This window comes from Myxine glutinosa, chromosome 13, assembly GCF_964187855.1.
Source record: "Myxine glutinosa chromosome 13, kmMyxGlut1.1, whole genome shotgun sequence".
Taxonomy (NCBI): Eukaryota; Metazoa; Chordata; class Myxini; order Myxiniformes; family Myxinidae; genus Myxine; species Myxine glutinosa.
In genome coordinates this window covers 66,987,243-67,009,835 of record NC_136273.1, presented here as the reverse complement: position 1 = coordinate 67,009,835, position 22,593 = coordinate 66,987,243, and the positions used below count along the sequence as shown (strand labels likewise).

At 40.2% G+C, this 22,593-nt stretch overlaps 1 protein-coding gene and 1 long non-coding RNA gene across 11 annotated transcripts in view; one reads left to right on the top strand and one right to left on the bottom strand.

The window, feature by feature from the left end:
* LOC137439001 (schwannomin-interacting protein 1) overlaps positions 1-22,593 on the bottom strand; it is a 322,566-nt gene that overhangs the window by 14,294 nt on the left and 285,679 nt on the right. For 8 of the 9 annotated variants that reach the window (XM_078767606.1, XM_068134553.2, XM_068134555.2 and 5 more), the window contains 4 exons: positions 14,815-14,933; positions 8,670-8,790; positions 3,207-3,323; positions 180-278 (listed from right to left, as the gene is read on the bottom strand). In XM_078767606.1, the coding sequence (XP_078623732.1) occupies positions 180-278; positions 3,207-3,323; positions 8,670-8,790; positions 14,815-14,933 (456 nt within the window). Of the gene's footprint in view, positions 1-179; positions 279-3,206; positions 3,324-8,669; positions 8,791-14,814; positions 14,934-15,069; positions 15,187-22,593 lie in introns of those variants that run through there. The other variant, XM_078767611.1, reaches the window with a different exon arrangement.
* On the top strand, positions 17,385-19,478 carry LOC144888694 (uncharacterized). Of its 2 annotated transcripts, XR_013621234.1 has the most exons (4): positions 17,385-18,294; positions 18,385-18,537; positions 18,863-18,992; positions 19,213-19,478. It is a non-coding gene; the product is annotated as an uncharacterized LOC144888694 (long non-coding RNA). The 2 variants fall into 2 exon arrangements; XR_013621233.1 differs by having other exon boundaries at positions 17,654-18,537; positions 19,213-19,462.

Here is a 22,593-nt window from a genome sequence, read left to right as displayed (position 1 = left end):
AATTTATTGGGAGATTTGTTAGCCTCACACATTCCAAATGGTACAGAAAAATCCATTCTAACCGTGATGTGAGTGAGTGAGTCCGCAATAGTTCTCAGATCTACTGTAATCTATATATCCAGGCGAGGCCCTGCATTGGTCATTGCTGTGTTGTTCCATCATTGTGGCAAAGTACTCACCAGGTCTGCAACTGGAGATTTTTTACGGTTCTGTCGCTCCACCTCCACCTGCATCCGTGCCATTGGCCGGGCCATGGCCAAAGCCAACCGGGCTTCCGCCTGAAAGAGATTTCGGGAAAAATAAGACCGGTGGGGTGTAAGATGTAGATATAGGGAAAAGGAAAGTTTAGTGATGAGAAAACAATCTTTAGGATGCTAAAGGAAGTTATATTATCGTAAAGGAATTAAGATTTCCAATGGGATAGAATTACAATGAGAAGACATGATTCATTAATCCATGGTGTGGATTGATTGATGTGCCTTTGGGTCCTCAAATGAATAACTGTCGTGGAAAACCTCCATATGTAGTTATAATTATGTCTTGTGACCAATGGGACCTTCGTTTCTACAAGCTAAGGACCGGGATTCTGATGTTGATATCTCTTATGACGACATTAAGGTGCCATTGTAATTCTATATGACCTCATCTCCCAAGGTAGAGCAGAAGGCCAACAATGGATCAGATGGTGAAACACCATCATCACCATTGTCGTCATAGTGATGGATTTTGTGATGAAGAGAGCAAACGAGCAAAGTGTTGTTATCCGGAAGGGGGTTGGAGGAAAGTTTAGAGTTAGGGTTAGGGTTAGGGTTAGGGATCGTGAATTGGGGTTGGGGGGTGGAACCACCTTTAGAGGCCATTTTCCCCTGCAGAGCAGCGGTTGGCCTTTTTTGGGCACCGTGGTCCCCTTTTTTGAAGCAATGTTTTATGGCCGGATGCCCTTCCTGCTGCCAACCCTGTTAGTCGCCTCTTGCGACACACAGGGAATTACCAGTGAGCTGGTACTCAATTTGCCGACCTCAGAAGGATGACAGGCTGAGTCAACAACCCCTGGCGTTAATTCAGCGATCGACCGGGATTCGAACCCAGGATCCGAGGATCCCAAGCCGGCACCCTAACCGCTAATTTGATAAATTTGATAAATTTTGCTAAAATAATTTGATAAAAGGACAATTCAGAAAAGGCCAGAGGAGGGTGCAAGGATACCAGAGAGAGAAATACGTGCACGTTCAGGAGGGGAAGTAAGGGACATGTGTGAGGGATACGACAATATAATTCTGTCATATTTGAGTACATAATAAATAATCGCCCCGAGAAAGGGTCATTGTGTTCGGGTAACAGAGGTTGCTGAATTTCAAGGTGTTTGAATGGCTTGCACGACGTCACGATGGATGTCAATCGTTAGAGGGCGACTCGAGATGTGGTGTGCCTGTCGTAGCTGTGAACGATGCCAACATCAAATGTGTGGAGCACGTTATTCTTTCAACAGATGTGTCACTACAAGGGAAATGGTTGCTTTTCCTGCTCAATATTAAAGGCTGCGTGTTCACAGTGTTGTTACACAAGGCCTCAAACTAATTGATACTAAAGCTTAAAAATAAGCCAATTAATTATGTGGCTCAATATTACAACCACAGCCTTAAATAAGGAGATAATATCCTCAACAACACTTTTCAATGAAGCACGGAGACGGAATTACACCTGTTACAAACACGAAATGGAAACTACATGGGACATACGTATGAGACCTCGTGTGTGAATCATACCACACACAGGGCGAGTCAAAAGTCCGGATTATTATATGATTACAATCATGTCAGAGTGTAATCATGTAATCATATAGAAGTTTCCTATCCTTCCTATGTTTCCAGGCTATTGATTCACCATGTATACTGTATATAATTTGGTGTGTGTATGAGTGTGTGTGTATGTGTGTGTGTGTGTGTATGTATATGTGTGTGTATATGTGTATGTGTATGTGTGTGTATGTGTATACATATGTATGTGTATGTGTGTGTGTGTTTGTGTGTGTATGTGTGTGTATGTGTATACATGTGTGTGTGTGTGTGTTTTTTTTTGTTGGTTGTTATCTCCAAATGTGCATTGCAGAAAGTGAAACAGAGCCCTCCCAGGTCTTGAAGTATCCACCTCCGTTTCAGTAAGGGATCATGATTCATGGATACGTTTGTGAAATGTTCTTGTTGTCAGCGTTTTGTTCTGAGGGCTCTTTTGAGGATGTCACCAAGCCCCAGACAGCCTCCAGATGCAGTTTGTTTGTAGTAATATTCACAGGTGTGGTTTTTAAGGTACCTGTAAGGTTCGTTTTATCATTCCCATTGCTCCAAATATCACTGGTACAATTATCTTGAGCTTCGAAGATCTTTTCACTTCATTTTGGAGACCTTGGTATTTGCTCATCTTCTTCGGGTGGGGAGGCGGGGTGGTGAGAGGGATGTAATTAATACTCTCTGTAAGTGTACCATATAACACCATACGGTGGTGGTGGAAGAGGATATTATAAGTCAGCGGTCAAGATAACCTGCAATTTGTATTGTACACGTGGCATCTCGTGCAAGTATTTTACTGACCCCCGGCGGAGGGATTACGCTCCTGTAGGAAGCAGGTGCTTCTAGTAGGAATAATTAAGGTGAGGTCTTCTGGGTTTCAACCTTGTGATTCTTTGATGTTTCTACAGGAAGAGGGAGAACCAATTTGTGATCCCATTTAATTCTTCATGATGCCCAATGATTTCTGTTTTACATAATTAAGAAATATCAAGCACCAGTGAAGACCTTGCAATCTCATACACACCTGTCTTCACTAACCTTGTCGGCTCTGTCTACCTGCAGCTTTCTCAACTCAGGCTCGTATTGTTCTGTATGTCCCTTATCTGCCTTTTACATTCCACCATTCTCTTCTAACCCCAACCTCAACCCTAATAACCCAAACCCTAATACTCTTTGTCCACTTGGTACAGATCAGCTGGGTTCTCACAAGTCGGAGCGTATATATTACCTACTGACCAGGTGCTTCATGCTTCAAGTCCGACAAAAATGTAGAGGCAGAAAAACATGCCATCGGTTTCCAAGCTTTCGAAAAGCAAAGTTTCAAATTATTAAACGGCTTCTCACATTATCACTGTGTTATTGTCCTTTCTGTGAGGAAGTAGCTAATGAGATTGGTATAAGGATTAATTTGGAACTCACTTGGAGCTTGCGCTGTCGGCCAAGAAAGTCGAGTTCCTCCAGGGATTCCACCTCAGAGTCGGTGCCTGGCTCCGATCCGGCCAATCCACGCTCCGAGTAAGAAGAGCTCTGCTTGCTCTGTTATGAACAGTGTGTACAAGAATAACCGAGGCACCACAGTTGTAGATGCAGACATAATTTGTGTAATTTTTTATCAGAGTTGTTTGGAGAAAAACGTGAAAAGGCCTGAGGTACCCTCTTTTAAAAGTGTTACATCAATGTCAGATTTTGAAAACCTTGACACAACTTACATTTTCTTCCCTGATCTAATCTCCCATTAAAGCTGGAAAAGTACACTGCAGCAGTTATCGACTAGGAAGTGCCCCAATGAGGATGGGTGGTACTTGGTAGACCTTCCACTCTTTACCTTTAAAGGGAAATTTGAAATCGACCAGGGTTCAATTACAAAGCCTGTTTCTTTATAAAAACACTTGTGGAATTTTAACATCCATAAACAAGTGCAAGCAACTGAAAAAGCTGACTACCCTCCGCTTTGAAGGATGGCGTGCTCCACAATTCGTTCCCATCCATTCTTTAAAAGGTAGTGAACCTCCTGGAACAGTGGATGTCAGATCCTTCATCATTTAGTGGTTTTATTCAGAACTGATCTTCAAAAATAAAATTAGGATGAGACAAAAGAAAAACAAAATAGAGAATGGAAACACTTCGGCTGGGAACAAAATGGAACAGGGAAACACTTCCAATGGAAAGAAAATGGAAAAAGGAAATGCTTCCACGAAGAGAAAAATGTAACAGGGAAATGCTTCCACAAGGAGAAAAATGGAACAGGGAAATACTTCCACTGGGGACAAAATGGAACAGGGAAATACAGACTTGGCATTGAATATGGATTGTTTTTTTTTCTTGACTTGGGTTTACTTTCTTAACTCAGTATATAAATCTGGTGAGTTTCTTTTACACTTTGGTGATTTATTTGTCAAAATAACCATGTCACTGATTGTCTGTCGCAGCAAGAAGTCAACAACAGGATTATATCACAGGTGGCTTGGCAAAATGTACGGACAGGTGCATTTGATGATTGGCTTCACAGTCGGGTATACAAGGGTTGTTGCGTTCTGTATTAGTGGAAAACAACTGCTGCACGTCTCCAAAAGTTATTGCCACTTCCTCTGGAAATGGTCCGTCAACTCGACAATGCTGTTTGTCATGGAGTGGTGGCTTTACGAAATTACGGCATGAAACAGCATGCTATTGCTCAGCAGTATGGCATCACTCAAGGTCAGGTGTCAAAGATCCTGAAACGAAATGCTCAGAGGGGTGTCCCTACTCCAATACCGAGGCCAGGACGTCCACGCAGAACCACAAGGAGGGATGATCGCCAGCTGCACCGGTTAGTCCGCAATGGCCATACCAAGTCAGCTAATCGGCTTAGGGCTGAGTGGCAGCAACTGACAAATGTGCCTGCATCCAGAAGGCTAGTCAACCAACGACTGGTTCAAGCAGGCTATCGTGCCAGGCATCCCCTGAGAAAGCCACGCCTGACCAGACAACACCGCCAGCGCCGATTGCAGTGGGCCAGAGAGCACCGTCAATGGCAGCCAGGACACTGGAATCACGTGATCTTCAGTGACGAGTCTAGATTTCTGGTCTATTGTCAAGATGGCCGTGTCCAAGTGCGCAGACAAGTGCATGAAGCCTACAACAAAGATTGTATAGTGCCAAGAGTCCAAGCTGGAGGTGGTGGGGTGACCGTTTGGGCTGCTTTTCATGCAGGGGGAAAAACTGACCTGGTTGTTCTGAATGGAAACCTGAACCAGTTCAAGTGCAGGGCCATTCTGGAAGAAACATTGCTTCCATTTGCTCATGCAGCCTTTCGAGGAAACTTTGTCTTCCAAGATGACAATGCACGGCCTCATCATGCTTGCATGATCCAACACTTTCTTGCTGACCGTGGTGTAGAGCATATGGAGTGGCCTGCCATGTCTCCGGATATGAATCCGATAGAGAACTTGTGGGCAGAATTAACGCGTCAAATCGACCACTTGGACCAGCAGCCGACCTCTGTGCGTGAATTGCAGCAGGCTATTGTCACTGCATGGCAAGCGATTCCTGTCCAAACCTTGGCAAATCTCGTGAACAGCATGCCTCAACGTGTACGTGCTCTCCTGAATGCTCGTGGGGGTTACACGAAGTACTGAACGGTAATTTTACTGTCGGTAATCCCAGTCGTAATTTAACTTTTGTTTTTGTTAAAAAAAATTTTGGCTAATGTGCAAAATAAAGAGATTCTTCTGGAAAACGTACAGAAGTTTAACACAGTACTGTCCATGAATTGAGTTCGATATCAGTTTACATCACTTTCAAGGATCAATTTATTTGTTTCGAAATGTCAAATGTGGTTTTTGTTTCTTTTAAAGGTCACATTAACAAAATCTAGAATAATTTCAACATAATTCCAATGAACTTTTGGTTCTAAGACATCTTGAAAAGTAAGTTCACCCCCACAAAAAAAATATTCCATATTAAATGCCAAGTCTATACTTCCACTGGGGACAAAATGGAGCAGGGGAAATTTCCACTGGAAAGAAAATGGAAAAAGGAAATGCCTCCACAAAGAGAAAAATGGAACAGGGAAATGCTTCCACAAGGAGAAAAATGGAACAGGGAAATACTTCCACTGGGGACAAAATGGAACAGGGAAATACTTCCACTGGGGACAAAATGGAGCAGGGGAAATTTCCACTGGAAAGAAAATGGAAAAAGGAAATGCTTCCACAAAGAGAAAAATGGAACAGGGAAATGCTTCCAAAAGGAGAAAAATGGAACAGGGAAATACTTCCACTGGGGACAAAATGGAACAGGGAAATACTTCCACTGGGGACAAAATCGAACAGGGGAAATTTCCACTGGAAAGAAAATGGAAAATGGAAATGCTTCCACAAAGAGAAAAATGGAACAGGGAAATGCTTCCACAAAGAGAACAAGTACAAAAAGTTTTAATTAAAACAAAAGCCGCGTCGATGTTACACAATGCCTAGATGCAGCTGTGCCTATAACGTCGATGTTATAGGCACAGGACATTCCTATTGATTCGATTACTTGATGTTATTTTTGTGCAAAGCTAAAATATATCTCGGCAATTTCCCGTGTGTGGCGACGAATTTTAATATATCTCGGCATTTTCCCGTCTGTTATTTCAGGCGGTGTATGACTGACCATGCCGTGATTTTAAAAATATATATCTCGGCAATTTCCCGTGTGTGGCGACACGTGAACGAAGCTATGCTCCTCTCTCCACATTATTGTGACGACGTATAAATTAAATATTTCATCGTGACGATTGTCATCAAATGGACGAATTTTTAATATATCTCGGCATTTTCCCGTCTGTTATTTCAGGCGGTGTATGACTGACCATGCCGCAATTTAAAAAAAAACAATATATCTCGGCATTTTCCCATCTGTTATTTCGGGCGGTGTATGACTGGCCATGCCGCGATATAAAAAATATATATCTCAATGGACTTGAAGTTACAGGCCTTTGAGAATTCATTTCGTTCTATAAAGGGCAACTTTCATCGGATTTTCTTCCCGTTTTTTTTCAACCGAGTCTAAAACTATGTTAGCGACTGTGAAAAATGAAATGATATATCGAATTTGATTTGAAAGAAAACTGTGTGAGAGAGCAAGACACCACGGGCCTACAAAACAGGCCTCAAAGCTATGCGAGTTAATAAAATGGTGGATATTTGTTTATATGAAGCCTCTCCCACAATGGGTGGAGCTATAGTTCCCAGAATGGGTGGAGCTTTGAGGTTTTGTCTTCTCTGCAAGAACAACAAGAACAAGAAGAAGAAGAAGAAGAACAAGAACAACAGCAGAGGGCACTCTATGAGCAGCGTCTGCGACGCGGCTAAAAATGGAACAGGGAAATGCTTCCACAGGGAACAAAATGGAATAGGGAGAATTTCCACTGGAAAGAAAATGGAAAGTGGAAATGCTTCCACAAAGAGAACAAGTACAAAAAGTTTTAATTAAAACAAAAGCCGCGTCGATGTTACACAACGCCTAGATGCAGCTGTGCCTATAACGTCGATGTTATAGGCACAGGACATTCCTATTGATTCGATTACTTGATGTTATTTTTGTGCAAAGCTAAAATATATCTCGGCAATTTCCCGTGTGTGGCGACGAATTTTTAATATATCTCAGCATTTTCTCGTCTGTTATTTCAGGCGGTGTATGACTGACCATGCCGCGATTTTAAAAATATATACCTCGGCGATTTCCCATGTGTGGCGACACGTGAACGAAGCTATGCTCCTCTCTCCACATTATTGTGACGACGTATAAATTAAATATTTCATCGTGACGATTGTCATCAAATGGACGAATTTTTAATATATCTCGGCATTTTCCCGTCTGTTATTTCAGGCGGTGTATGACTGACCATGCCACGATTTAAACAAAATATATATATCTCGGCATTTTCCCGTCTGTTATTTCAGGCGGTGTATGACTGACCATGCCGCGATTTAAAAAACAAAACAATATATCTCGGCATTTTCCCGTCTGTTATTTCGGGCGGTGTATGACTGACCATGCCACGATTTAAAAAAAATATATCTCAATGGACTTGAAGTTACAGGCCTTTGAGAATTTATTTCGTTCTATAAAGGGCAACTTTCATCGGATTTTCTTCACGGTTTTTTTCAACCGAGTCTAAAACTATGTTAGCGACTGTGAAAAATGAAATGATATATCGAATTTGATTTGAAAGAAAACTGTGTGAGAGAGCAAGACACCACGGGCCTACAAAACAGGCCTCAAAGCTGTGCGAGTTAATAAAATGGTGGATATTTGTTTATATGAAGCCTCTCCCACAATGGGTGTTCCTAAGTATAGCTATGGTTCCCAGAATGGGTGGAGCTTTGAGGTTTTGTCTTCTCTGCAAGAACAACAAGAACAAGAAGAAGAAGAAGAACAAGAACAACAGCAGAGGGCACTCTATGAGCAGCGTCTGCGACACGGCTAAAAATGGAACAGGGAAATGCTTCCACAGGGAACAAAATGGAACAAGGAAATACTTCCACTGGGAACAAAACGGAACAGGGAGAATTTCCTCTGGAAAGAAAATGGAAAAAGGAAATGCTTCCACAAGGAGAAAAATGGAACAGGGAAATACTATCTCTGGGAACAACATGGAACAGGGAAATGCTACCTCTGGGAACAAAATGGAACCTTCGTTCTAGATACTAGGAGCAACTTCTGCAGAGTTACACTTGTACAGTTATCTGGTGGATACGTCACAGATCGACGAAGGACAGAGTCGACGGACATAAAGCAATAAAACACGGCGGTGAGCAGCTCCCTTCTCATGACATGATTGTGAGGCACTGGGATGAACCATTCCATTTCAAGTTTACAATGATTGTAAGTGACAGAAGATTAAAAAAATCTCACAATAGGAGAAGGAGGCGTCATAGGACTCGAGTCGACCTTGCTGCTTTCATCTCCATCACTTTCCTTGTCGCTTCCACTGTCATTGACGAAGCAGATCTGCAGGTTCATTCCACTCTGCAGCCTGATGCGCAGAGATAACTCATGTCATCGATCATTTACATATATATATATATATATATATATATATATAATACATTCACAGACATGTACCAAATAAACATTTGTTTTTCCATTTCAGTCCCTTCACAATTTTAAGCGGCCAAAGGTGAAACGCTAAAACCACACATGTTACCTTTGGTTTGTGTCTGACTCGATGAGATGGGATTTGGTACAAAAGCTGCTTTGAAGCATCCCCAATGAGGATGCGGAGAAGCACTTTAGATTAGAGTCATCTTTGGGATTACCCAAGGGTCAAATATCAAAATTGCCAGACTCCATTACCAGACTCGGTGGTGTAATGGTTGGAGCATGTGCTCTGAGTCTGGAGGTGAGCGGTTGGATTCCGACCCTGGCTGAGTCGGACCAGAGAAGAAAGTTAGTAGTACTGCTGCTTCCTCGTTTGACGCTCAGCATTTATCCGACAGGGGGACGGACAAACAACCATAGCTATATCTGCTCATACCATAACCATAGGTATATATACCATAGGTATACCATAGGTATGTGGTATACCTATGGTATACCATAGGTATATGGTATACCTATGGTATACCATAGGTATATGGTATACCTATGGTATACCATAGGTATATACATATATAAACATATATATATATATATATATATATATATATATATATATATATATATATGTATATACATATACCTATATAGGTATGTATATATATAGGTATATACATATACCTATATACATATATATACATATATATATATATATATATATATATATATATATATGTATATACATATACCTATATAGGTATGTATATATATAGGTATATAGGTATATACATATACCTATATAGGTATATATATATAGGTATATATATAGGTATATATATATATATATATATATATATATAGGTATATATATATATATAGGTATATATATATATATATATAGGTATATATATATAGGATATATAGGTATATATAGGTATGTATAGGTATATATAGATATATATAGGTATATATAGGGTATATATAGGTATATATATGTATAGGTATATATAGGTATATATATATAGGTATATATAGGTATAGGTATATATAGGTATAGGTATATATAGGTATATATATATATATATAGGTATATACATATCACACAACAACCATAGGTAATAGGTATATAGGTATATCCATGCAGAAGAGGGTATATCTGCTCAATTGCCCAATTGAGTGCCCCATCCCGGCAAGTGACGTCACTTCCCCCAAGCTTAACAGCTGTGTTTGTCTTGATTCAGGTGCGGTGTTGTCTCATGCAATTGTCTGCATGTGTGCACGTGATTCGTGTTGCAGCTCATCCTTAAGCTTTTTCAGACCCAGTAGAAAATAAAACCCAGACAAAGACAAGATACAAACATCCCTTACACCCCAAGCCCTACAGACTAAAGCAGGTAGACATTGGTCTGGTGTTGTAATTTATTAATTTGTAAAGGCCTTATGTGGTCACAAATAGTTGATGATGCATCTTCGGGTGTCCTTTTGGGGAACTAGGTCATGTTGACCTTTTAGAAACCGATTTGACCTTTTACCTTTTTGATGATTAGTAAACCTGGGACATGTGGCATCTCTGGAGTCTTATGTGCTACATTACTCTGTACCCAGGTCTGCACACAGTCATATTTTGCAATTTCCAATCACCTTGCTTATGCGGCCACCTGTTTTATGTGGCCACTCTCAGCACTACTGTTTTCATTGACCAATATTTTGTAATATTAATTTTGATGCATTTTCTTCAATTCTGATTTATAAGGTTTTCAAGAACGCAGTTTGGATTTTATATGGGTCAAAGGTCAAAATCTGCTATTACTGCATATTTATTGATAAATGAGTGTAAATTAGGGGAGACATATTGCCATGTTTGTGATTCTAGTTATACAGATTCTCACAGTCTAATCATAGTCACATCCAATCACACTACAGTTCAAACTGCCAGGGGTGGGAAGGTAACGAAGAGGACCGAGAGGGGGAGATATAATGGGGCGATGTTGGAGAGGAGCATCATGCCCACCAATAGACGACAAGACCCACAGTATGACTCATGATTGCCTAATCACGAGACCACGAGTTATGACTTGGGTCTCACGGTCTATATTTGTGAGTATGTGATGTCCCCTCCTCCATCTCTACTCCTCCTTCCTCTCCTCCATCCTCCTCCCCTCACCTCCTCTTCAGAGGGCATTTCGCACCTGAAACATTATCTGTGTAGTCCCAGATGAAGACCATTAGGTGTTCAAAACTACGGAGGTGAACCTTTATCCCTCATCAATATAGCTGGTGGTGCCATTTTATCCTTGAGTATAATGTTCACCCCTAAAGTCCGAAAATGTCTGCACGATGGATGTCACACCCACCGGTCTGCAGAGATCGATACGTGAAAGCTTGATAAAGGATCATTTCTGCCATACAAGTTCCCAGAGGAGGAATAATGCTGTGCAAACATTTCACGGAATATGTTCTGGCTCCACGTAGTATGTTACACCTCATGGGTGATTGGACATCATTGTACACAGAATATACGTTCCTATGTCTCACCAATACCCTGAAAGTAATGGACAATTCCAAGATATGATGATATCCCTCCAATCGATTGTGCCTGGACCATTAGTGACTGGTTTCCAGAGCTCGGTGCAGAATTCCAAGATCTTCCTTTCCCACTATCATGGTTGTCGACCTCATGAATTAGGAATCTGTGGGATTGTGTACTAGCATTTAACAACACTTACTCTAATCCTGTAAACTCTGCAAGGTTTGGAAACAGGAGTTATGACTAAACTAGGTGGACGAGTCGGTCAGGTGACAATAACTATTCTATTAGATTTTGGTTCAGGTCCGAATCCAGGTCTGGCCTATCAGTGGATACAAAACGTGAACTGTTCAGCCAGGTGGAGGTTTGCGCTCTACCGAGTGCCCTTCTGTTTAAAATGAAAGAGAAGATATTGGAGCAATATGGGAAATGTGGGGAATGTTTGGCCATGGTACCGGGATAAATGCCTATGGGTTCAAAATACACCGAAACACTAATACTGTGCTATTTAATCGCAAATGAGACAGCCGGCTTAACGTTTTTCTGAAGATTGGAATGCAATCCCACTGCTATAAGATAAAGATCCGAATAGATTCAATTTTGCTGAGGATAACCCAGAACCACAGACTTCAGAAGTGAGTAGGTATGCATTTACCTGAGCTATCCTGGGCGAGGGAAATGATCTAATAAATAATATAATACCATGGGTGGTTTGCCATTGCCTTTCCAGTCAAAGTGCAGCTTAGGAATTTGGAATTTGACCTGAAAATTAAAACATAATTGTCTGCTGTTTTTTGAAAGATATTGGGATCTTTCAAAAGTACACAAGCATAATCACGAGCAGATGGGACAGCCGACTTAACGCCTGGAAAGGACGATGGAACAACAGGACAACATTTTGTACACAGATTGATAACTCCGAGGTGAATATGTTACATCATCTCATTATTACTGATCATAAGGTGGACAACACTTTACACATTAGAATGGAGGTAGTTGGGAGGGGATGTGATAACGATGTTTAAGATAATGACGGATATACACAAAATAGGTGCAGAAGAATTTTTCAATAGAATGGTCACTGACAGGTCAAGGGGTCACAGTTTAGGCGTAAATAAGAGAATTGTTTGGACTGTAGTAAGTCAAGGGTCTTTCATTCAGGGAGTAGTGAATGCATGGAATGGTTTCCCTGGAAGGGTAGTCACAGTAGAGGCAGTGGATCATGTGGAAGTAGTGGGGATGGCTTCTTAGATATTGGTTGCATTGTGCAGGCTTGGTGGGTCTAATGGCCTCTTCCTGCATTGAAATTCCTTGTAAATCCTTGACATTTTTGTATACAAACTCGAGGCTCATGGAAGAGCTAGTATGAGTACACTAAACGGATCAGGACGTAACAGGACAAAAGGAACAGCACAGAGGAAATGGAAACAGCGGAGCCAAAACCCAAGACAGAGGGAGGCGGACAAACAATGGGTGCGGAGAAGAATGTGGGGCAGGAGAGGATGCATGGGGTGGACAAGATGGATACAGAAGGGAAATCCAGGAGGGAAAACTGGAAATCCGGAAGGACAAGGGATTTGAGTGGAGGGCCAACAAGGGTAGAAAAGATCATGGGTTTGTATTTGGGTACGATCTGAGATGGTGGTGAACAGCTGAACTCAGAGCAAAACAAGATGATTGGGTGAGTCAAACAACTCAAAATAACTAGAACGGCACAGGATAGTGCACGTACAGTAACCTCTACCAGGCTGAACAATTTACCATTTGTATGCCGGATCTGGATTCGGATCTTCAATAAAATCGAATTGATTCTTCCTTGTCACACACCCAAACGGGAAACAAAGTTTCATCCGAATCCGTCCACAACTTCTTGAAATATCATGCTATATATCGTTGTTGAGCCCCATCTCTCAATACTGAAGAATCACTAAAAAAAAAAACCCCAAAAAAAGTTTCATCCGAATCCGTCCATAACTTTTTGAGATATCCTATTCACAGACAAACAGACAGACAGACAAATGAAAAATCACTCATAGAGCGACACTTGACAAAATAGAACAAAGCAGAATGGCACTCAGTAGACAGTAGAGCACCTTTTTGACTTCAAAATTAGTTGGTGGGTGAATTCAATGACCTGATATGAAAAAACCAATTCAAATTTCAAGTCAATCGGATGAAAATTGAGGCTTTCAGAAATTTGAAAAAAGTGGTTGACCTTTGGCCGATGTTGACCTTTTGGCCTAAGCTGATGTCAGAAATAGTTGGTGGTTGAATTTAGTGACCTGATATGAAAAAACCAATTCAAATTTCAAGTCAATCGGATGAAAATTGAGGCTTTCAGAAATTTGAAAAAAGTGGTTGACCTTTGGCCGATGTTGACCTTTTGGCCTAAGCTGATGTCAGAAATAGTTGGTGGTTGAATTCACTTAGCAGATATGTAAATCCTATTCAAATTTCAAGTGAATCGGAGGAAAATTGAGGATTTTAGAAATGTGAGTGGTTGACCTTTGGCCTATGTTGACCTTTTGGCCTATGCTATTCTCAAAAATAGTTGGTGGTTGAATTCACTTAGCAGATATGTAAATCCTATTCAAATTTCAAGTTAATCGGATTAAAATTGAGGATTTTTGAAATAAATAAAAAGTGGTTGACCTTTGGCCTATGTTGACCTTTTGACCTTTTGACCTCAAAAATATATAGGATTTTGTTGGAACACGAACTCTACCATTTGGTGAAGTTTCGTGAAGATTGGTTTCAAATTGTGACCTGTGACAAATTGTCATGTATAAGTGAGCGGACAGACAAACAAATACATACACACACACACACAGACACACACAAACACACACACACACACACACACAAACACACAAACACACACACAAACCGGAGTGATCAGCATACTTGCAAAAAATGTTTTTTTTTGTTTTTTTTTTGCCAAGTAACAAACACATAACCAGGGGTGAAAACATAATCTCCATCCATCTTTGGTGCCGGAGGTGAAAATTGAGATTATTGCGCACAAAATGATGTCAACACGTTACAATTGTGATGCAACAGGTAAAATGATGAGGAGTGAATAAAACTTTTCAGAGGACAGTGTTCTCAGATTAAATGAAGAAAATTTGCAACACGAGTGAAGCGTTCCTAAATGTTACTCTCCACAGGTGCCTGTTCTTAACAAATAGACAGACAGTGGGTTAAAAGAAAAAATAGAACTGAAAAAAAACCCCCAAACTGATGGTAAAACAGGACTTCGGCATAAACCAGGTGACACAATATTACGTTCAATGAACATACCAATAACTGGGAGGATATTGCTTTAAGAGTAAGTGAAGGAAAATACTTTTGGTTCCAAACATTATATTTACACAATGCATGAGGACTCGATTGTGAGTCAGGGCCCAAATGAGCCTGATGGTTTATCCTGTTTACCTGGACGAGAGGCTCGGCTTGCCACTGCGACTGCATCCCGTGTACAGACCCGGACCCTCGTCCAGGAAGCCTCCAAGCGCCAGCTTTTGACGGATCGATTCGCGTTCATTCCGCTGTGCCTGCAGACAAGAAGATCAACACGATGGAAAGGAAAGGATTTTTGGAATTCCACCCTCAGATCTGCTCCTGTTCCCTTGATTGAGTGTTCACTTTGGATTTAAATCGGTTTGCACTCGTTTTGGGATTTGAACAAACCGGTGCTGTTGTTTCGAAGGGTAAGATGTGCGTGTTTGTCCATGTAGCGTGTGAATGAAAGTTCCCCTGCATGGGTTTCACGTGACGTTAACCACACGGTCTCATTGAGGACTCGTCTTCATATGGACCGACGATCAATGCGTTTCATCCAAATTTTTCTCAACAAACTCACGTGATTTCCATGAGAAGCACGAAAGATACCTGAACGAATGAGTGAGTAACTGCTTGAATGAATGATATATTCATTCATTTTGTCAAATGAATCTACCATATCATGTAATTACAATTTGCCACGGAATACACCGCGTAGCTATTATAGAGACTGGATTATGAAGACAAAATTATTGAGCCATATTTTGGACAATTGTGGCCAATGAGTGAAAAGCCTTGGTTCAAAAATGGAAGAAAGATAGTGAGACAGGCAGAAGCAGACAGAGAAATGGATCAGAAAATGTCATGACAAACACAGACAGACAGAAAATTCCACAACACAGAGAGCCATGACAGAAGATCAAAATTTCCAGGGCAATGCCAGCTTAATAGTGCATAAAATATGAACTTTAGATCACTTCCTGACTCCCCCTTTAGATCTCTCCCTGGCTCCCCCTTTAGATCTCTCCCTGGCTCCCCCTTTAGATCTCTCCCTGACTCCCCCTTTAGATCTCTCCCTGACTCCCCCTTTAGATCTCTCCCTGACTCCCCCTTTAGATCTCTCCCTGGCTCCCCCTTTAAACCACTTCCTGACTGCCCGTTTAAATCTTTTCCTGCCTCTCCATTGAGACCACTCCCTGCCCCTCCCTTGAGATCACTCCGTGCCTCTTTCTTGAGATCACTCCGTGCCTCTCCCTTTAGATCACTCCCTGCCCCTCCCTTTAGATCACTCCCTGCCCCTCCCTTTAGATCACTCCCTGCCCCTCCCTTCAGATCACTCCCTGCCCCTCCCTTTAGATCACTCCCTGCCCCTCCCTTTAGATCACTCCATGCCTCTCTCTTGAGATCACTCCATGCCTCTCCCTTTAGATCACTCCGTGCCTCTCCCTTGAGATCACTCCATGCCTCTCCCTTTAGATCACTCCATGCCTCTCTCTTCAGATCACTCCGTGCCTCTCCCTTTAGATCACTCCCTGCCCCTCCCTTTAGATCACTCCCTGCCTCTCCCTTTAGATCACTCCGTGCCTCTCCCTTGAGATCACTCCATGCCTCTCCCTTTAGATCACTCCCTGCCTCTCTCTTCAGATCACTCCGTGCCTCTCCCTTTAGATCACTCCCTGCCCCTCCCTTTAGATCACTCCCTGCCTCTCCCTTTAGATCACTCCGTGCCTCTCCCTTGAGATCACTCTGTGCCCCTCCATTTATATCACTCCCTGCCTCTCCATTGAGATCACTCCCTGCCTCTCCATTGAGATCACTCCTCGCTTCCACTCCCCCCCCCCCCCCCCGCCCTCCATCCCGCCCAGTGCCAATTTAGGCACTGGAAGAAATAAAATTGGCCACTTAGTTCCGAACCTATAAATCATGTAGGAGTGCCATGGTGGAATACAGAACACACAGAGTGTATCAGGTGTACGGGGATAATGCAAACAACAAAACATGGTGCCAATAATTTGGGATTTTTACTCCCGCTAGGGAGTAATGCATTCGATCGTGTCCTTCCGTGTGTGTGTGTGTGTGTGTGTGTGTGTGTGTGTGTGTGTGTGTGTGTGTGTGTGTGTGTGTGTGTATGTTCGTGTGTTCGTGTGTTTGTGAACAAGATATCTGGAAAAGGTCTGAACGGATTTGGATGAAAGTTGGTGGGATGATTGCCCTTGGGATAAGGAAGAATTGATTAGTTTTTGGCGAAGCTCAGGATATTATTCCGGATCCAGGAATTTTTTGAAGGATTGTTTACCATTGGAAGATAGGGCTCAGCAGCGGCCACCCACGGCGGGAGTATGCGCTCTACTGAGTGGCGGACGAGTTCTGTCTGTAACGACAGGAGTATGCTTATTTTATTTTAAGTAGAAATTACATGATGGAAAACGCCATCTTATAAAGTGTAAACCCTCAGGAAAAATTACCTCCTGTAAACAAGTGGAGGGGAATAATAGTCAACTGGATTTAAACCCAATAGTGTGTCTGCTGGAGTATCTCAAAACCCTGCAGAAGAGTTAAAACTCACACAGATTGGTTAAAATTCCCACATTGTGGTTAAAACTCCGTACAAGCGGATGGTGTTTGGGGAGAATGTTTGACGTGTGGCCTCAACTACAAAATAGAAACAGTTAAGGAAATGCAGCGTTATGGAAATGTCTTATGCATGTCAGTAGTGTAATAATGTTGCTTCTGGGACACCTCCGTTTAACATGGGAAATCCCTATCTAATGTCATTTACCCCCTTGTCTTTTTCAAAAATCATAAACACCTCTATTTCTCCCACCCTCATCTTTATGAACCTTTTGTCTGTAGTACCTATCCTTAATGTTGTTCATTAGACCACTCAAACACTACAAATATTTGTTTTCTCTTATAGACCTATCATCCTTCTTCTACATATCATCTGGCAGATTAATCTTTGACCCATTCACTTCCATATTAATTCTTTCCCTCCCTCATTGCCCCTAAAGACCTCTATTTCTCTCACCCTGTTCTTTACGAACCTTCTAACCTTTTGACATGCTATCCTTATTCATTAGACCACTTAAACACCTGTGATCCTTCTGACCTTATGAACCTTTTAACCTTTTACTCTTAATATCATCTGGTGAATATAACCCACTCAAACAACGACCCTACAAATATTTGTTTATGTGTGGGAAATAATTTAATTCTCCTACAACTCTCCTCACCGTCTCATCCAACTCACCGGTATTTAAATTAATTCTCTTATTTGTTTTGTGAACTTTTTTACCAGTTGCCTTTTCAATTATACTTATTTGATATTTTTTACATTCATTTTGTTTTCCATTTATATACCACTCGAACCTTTTCTAATTAATAGCTCACTGTTGAGAAATGACGTTGTTTCACTTGGATAACTTCCAAGGAATTCTCTTTGTCTTGTTTCCTGTTTTTCACAAACACACGCCCTCAGTTTCCAAAAGCTGACAAGCACTTCAGTTCCCCGAAATACATTTTGTTCATTATAAAAAGAGAGGTCTCCGAATGGGACATTTAAACATTGTGAACGAAGATGAGCTTGTCTTATTCCAGTCTTTCCTCTGATGAAGAATACTCGCCAGGACATTGGTAAGTTCATTTGGTATTAAACACTGTTAATGAGAGCTTTGTATGTGATTAATTATACAACTAATAATTTATTTTTCCTATTCATTGCAGCAATTCAAATATTGTAAATATCCTGGCAGAATTTCAAGTTGTTTCTCAAGAGTTCCACAACGAACTGAATACGGGTTTGAATAACCTACCTCCGAGATGGTGGGCTCAGAATGAATTCAATGTTTCACCGTTCTTAGAAAATTCACGTGAAAGGTATGATAGAAAATAAAAAACGAGAGGTGTGTGCATGTGTGTGTGCATGTGTGTGTGTGTATGTGTATGTGTGTGCATGTGTGTCTGTGATTAAAATAGAGAGATCGAATTGTGAGGAACAGAAATGAAAAAATGAGATTGTGTGTGTGTGTGTGTGTGTGTGTATGTGTGTGTGTGTGTGTATGTGTGTGTGTATGTGTGTGTGTGTGTGTGTGTGTATGTATCTGTGAATGTGTGTGTGTGTGTGTGTGTGTGTGCGTGTGTGTGATGTTTTGTCAGGCTTACTTCAGCATATAATAGTAATTTCTCCTTATTTTGTTTGCAGTATTAACCCCGAAGACCAAAATTTTGAGTGGGATGATTTTGATCCCCCAAGGAGTGGTTATTTCCTACCAACCTGTGAACCTCTACATTTTCAACTCAACGATCTTGACGCTAAGCTGGATTTTTTCGAGGTAAGCATGTGTGTACGTGTGTGTGGTTCACCGTTTATAATAGGTACACCATATCCCTGCGCATCGTAAGAGGTGATTCAGGGTTGGTGTCAGGAAGGGCATCCGACCCTATATTAATAATAATAATAATAATACATTTATTTTGTATAGCGCTTTTCAAGACGCTTTGACATGGAACATAAATATGAAATAAATATCTCTCCCCTCTTGTCTTTAATAGAAAGAGATTCAAAACCTGAAGACATCTGCTGAACCAACCTTTGACTTGTGCTGGGAAGAAATTGATGACTTATGCTGGGGAGAAGTTGAATGTATACCTCAAGAAAAATGTTTTAATAATATAAAGATTTTAATGTTTTCAATATTTATATATATTTGTTTTGTTTACAATTATTTAATTCTTAATTACAAAAAGAGAATAAAGGAAAAGGGACAGGAAGGTGCGTCCCCCTCCCTTGGCCCCCCCTCATCCCACCCCTCCCCTCCCCTTGTGTGTGTGGGGAAGGTGGGGGTGGGATGAGGGGGGATCAAGGGTGGGGGACGCACTGGGGGTGGGGGATGATGGGTGTGGTCTGTGTGGGCGGGGTCTGTGTGGGCGGGGTCTGTGTGGGTGGGGTCTGTGTGGGCGTGGTCTGTGTGGGTGTGGCTTATGATTTTTGTTTATTTAATATTTTTTTTATTACCACTAATTAAATTAGCTAATCTGGGTGGGGTGAATAGAAATGTTGTTTAATGAATTATTAGCTTTGTTTTTTGTAATTCTTGCGAGTAAAATGAACCCAAGATTTCTTCTCCATTTAAATCATTTAATTTGTAAGTCCAAGGGACTGTATCCATTACATCAATGATTTTAAATAATTCACGAGTCCATTTTTGTGTATAACCTTTCTCAAAATGGCTTTTCCATTTGTATATCCTTACCATATCACCAACTTTGAACTTGGGCTTTCTCAAATTAATCTCCTTTTCATATTCTAATTTTGTAAATGTTTCTGATGGTTTTGATTTTGTTGATGAATGAACTGTATTATTGTAATTATCTACAATATCCTGAATTAAATACACCCATTTTTGAGAACCGAGTTGTGTGAATTTTTTATATAATTTCTCTTTCAAAGTACGATTAAAACGCTCAATAACAACTGCCTTTCCTTCATTAAAGGTGCTGTATAATTTAATACCCTTCCCCTTAAGAAATTTCATGAATATTTTGTTATAGAACTCTGTTCCCTCATCAGTCCATAACTTCTTTGGTTTCCTTTTATCCCGATCAAATATTAGCTTAAAGGCTAACATTAAAGTATCACCCCTTTTTTTTTTTAAAGGGACAACCCAGGCAAATCTACTCCTCAAATCAATAACGGTTAAAGCATACCTGTATCCCCTGTCATTATTCAATTCAATTAAATCAGCGGACCATATGTGGTCGGTGTATTTAGAATAAACCTTCCTTCTTTTAAACTTTGTGATTATAGGTTTGTGTAATTCTTCAGCCAAAAGCTCCTCAGTCTTGATGACATCATTAGAGCCTAATAGTTTTTTGAGGAATAACCAAGACCAAGTTTCAATTTAGCATTTATCAAATTTCTCACAATAAACCTATCAACTTTCTCTCTCAACGTTGGATTTTGTATCAAAGACAAATTATACAACATTTCGCTGTCGGCTTTATGTTTTTCAGTCAACGTAGTGGTTTTCCCATAAGCAATATCATGCTTCATACACACTTCGTCAACCCTATTTGTAGGTTTAGACCAAGGTTTAGGATTGTCAGCCTCATCTAATCTTTTATCCAAGTTTGTTCCTGGACCACAGAAAGAATACCCTGGAAGGTGTAATTCCCCTGGAATTCCAGTTGTTGTAAATTTACTTCCTGACAGAAACTTTTGTATGTCTCCTCCTCTTTTAGGAGAGATGAATTGGCACTTTTTAGAGCCACATACTTGACATATTCCTTTTTGATAAACTCTATTATTTTTAGCTTTAACATAAGAGATATTTTTAGATTTAGTTTTCTTTTTACATTTGAGACAATAACTCATATTTATTTATCAGAAAAATTCCGACAGAGTATCAAAACCTTTTTGGTTTTCAACATATACATTTCAATCTTTATTTTTAAAACATAAAGAATCCTAAGGAATGCCTTCACTCTCTCCTCCATTTATTTACAAATAAAAACTAACTAAAGTCAATGACACCAACATCATCAATCACATAATCTTTTCCTTCTTCTTCTTCTTCTTCTTCACCACTTTCTCGTTTAAATCTCCTCCCTGAAATTGAAGACATTGACGTTCTTATTTTTGAAACCATTATCTTCATAAGAGTTGTTAATTCTTTAATTTCCTCTTCGGTGCGTTGAGATTGATTTATTTGCTTTAATACACTCAATCTTTTATGAATCTCAGTGATTTCCATCTTTTTATATTTTTCCTCCCTCTCTCTTTGCTCCCTCTCCTCCTCCTCCATTTTCTCCCTCTCCTCCTTCTCCTTTTTCTCCCTTTCCTCCTTCTCCTTTTTCTCCCTCTCCTCCTTCTCCTCCTTTTTCTCCCTCTCCTCCTTCTCCTCCCTCTCCCTTTCCTCCTTCTCCTTTTTCTCTCTTTCCTCCTTCTCTTCTTCAACTCCTTCCTCATCCCTTGCTACCCTTGAGTTTGAACCCCAAAGAATATTATACATATACTCATCTGGATTTTGAGATATTCTTGTATCTATAATTATTTTTCTCATAATAGGATACCAATAAGATTTGTTGACGATTTCTAAAAGAGTTTTATATTTCATAACTTTGAGAAGTTCATTTTTATTTAATATTTTAAACAAGTCTCTATTTGTGGGTTTAACAATATCAGTATAAGGCCAGTTTTTTATGACAAAATTCCCATGTATATGCTCCAAATCATAAGGTATGTAATACCGAGCACCCTTTTCTTGTAGGTATCCTTGAATACAAAAATTATAATTCTCTTGTAGTCTTCTTCCTGCCATTTATGTATCAGAAATATATGTGAGATTAATATTATGACAGGTAATACCACCCCATCTTCCCACTACCAAATCGGTTTGTATTCCTCGGCTTTCTATCCTTATCTCATTACCTTCCTTCTTTGTCATGCGAACCATCGCTATACTATCATATATTTTTATTTTCTTAAAATCACGTATTTGTTGTTTACTAATTGTACTTCCACATAAATCCTTATCTTCACCAAGTGGATAATATTCTTCTTTACGAGACTGATTTAAATCATGTAGGTCTTCTATGTTTATTGAAAAAGACCAATTATACCCTAAATCAGGCATATCATACCCCCATTTATTAATTCGCATATTAACTAAATGTCCTTCTTTATAAAATTTAATTGTAAGCAGGTAGTTAAATTCAATGAGGAAAGGTGTATGGTCAGTATAACCAGGTGTTGTGGTTGTAAATTTTACTTGTTTCACAAAACGTGCTGTTTTCTTTAAAGATATATATTGTGATAAATCACTGAATCTAATCAAGTCATTCGCATCTGTAGGGTTTGGATAATTGATTAATTTATAAGTATTCTTCATATTAATATTTTTACTTACACTATATTTTTGTCGTTCAGCCTGT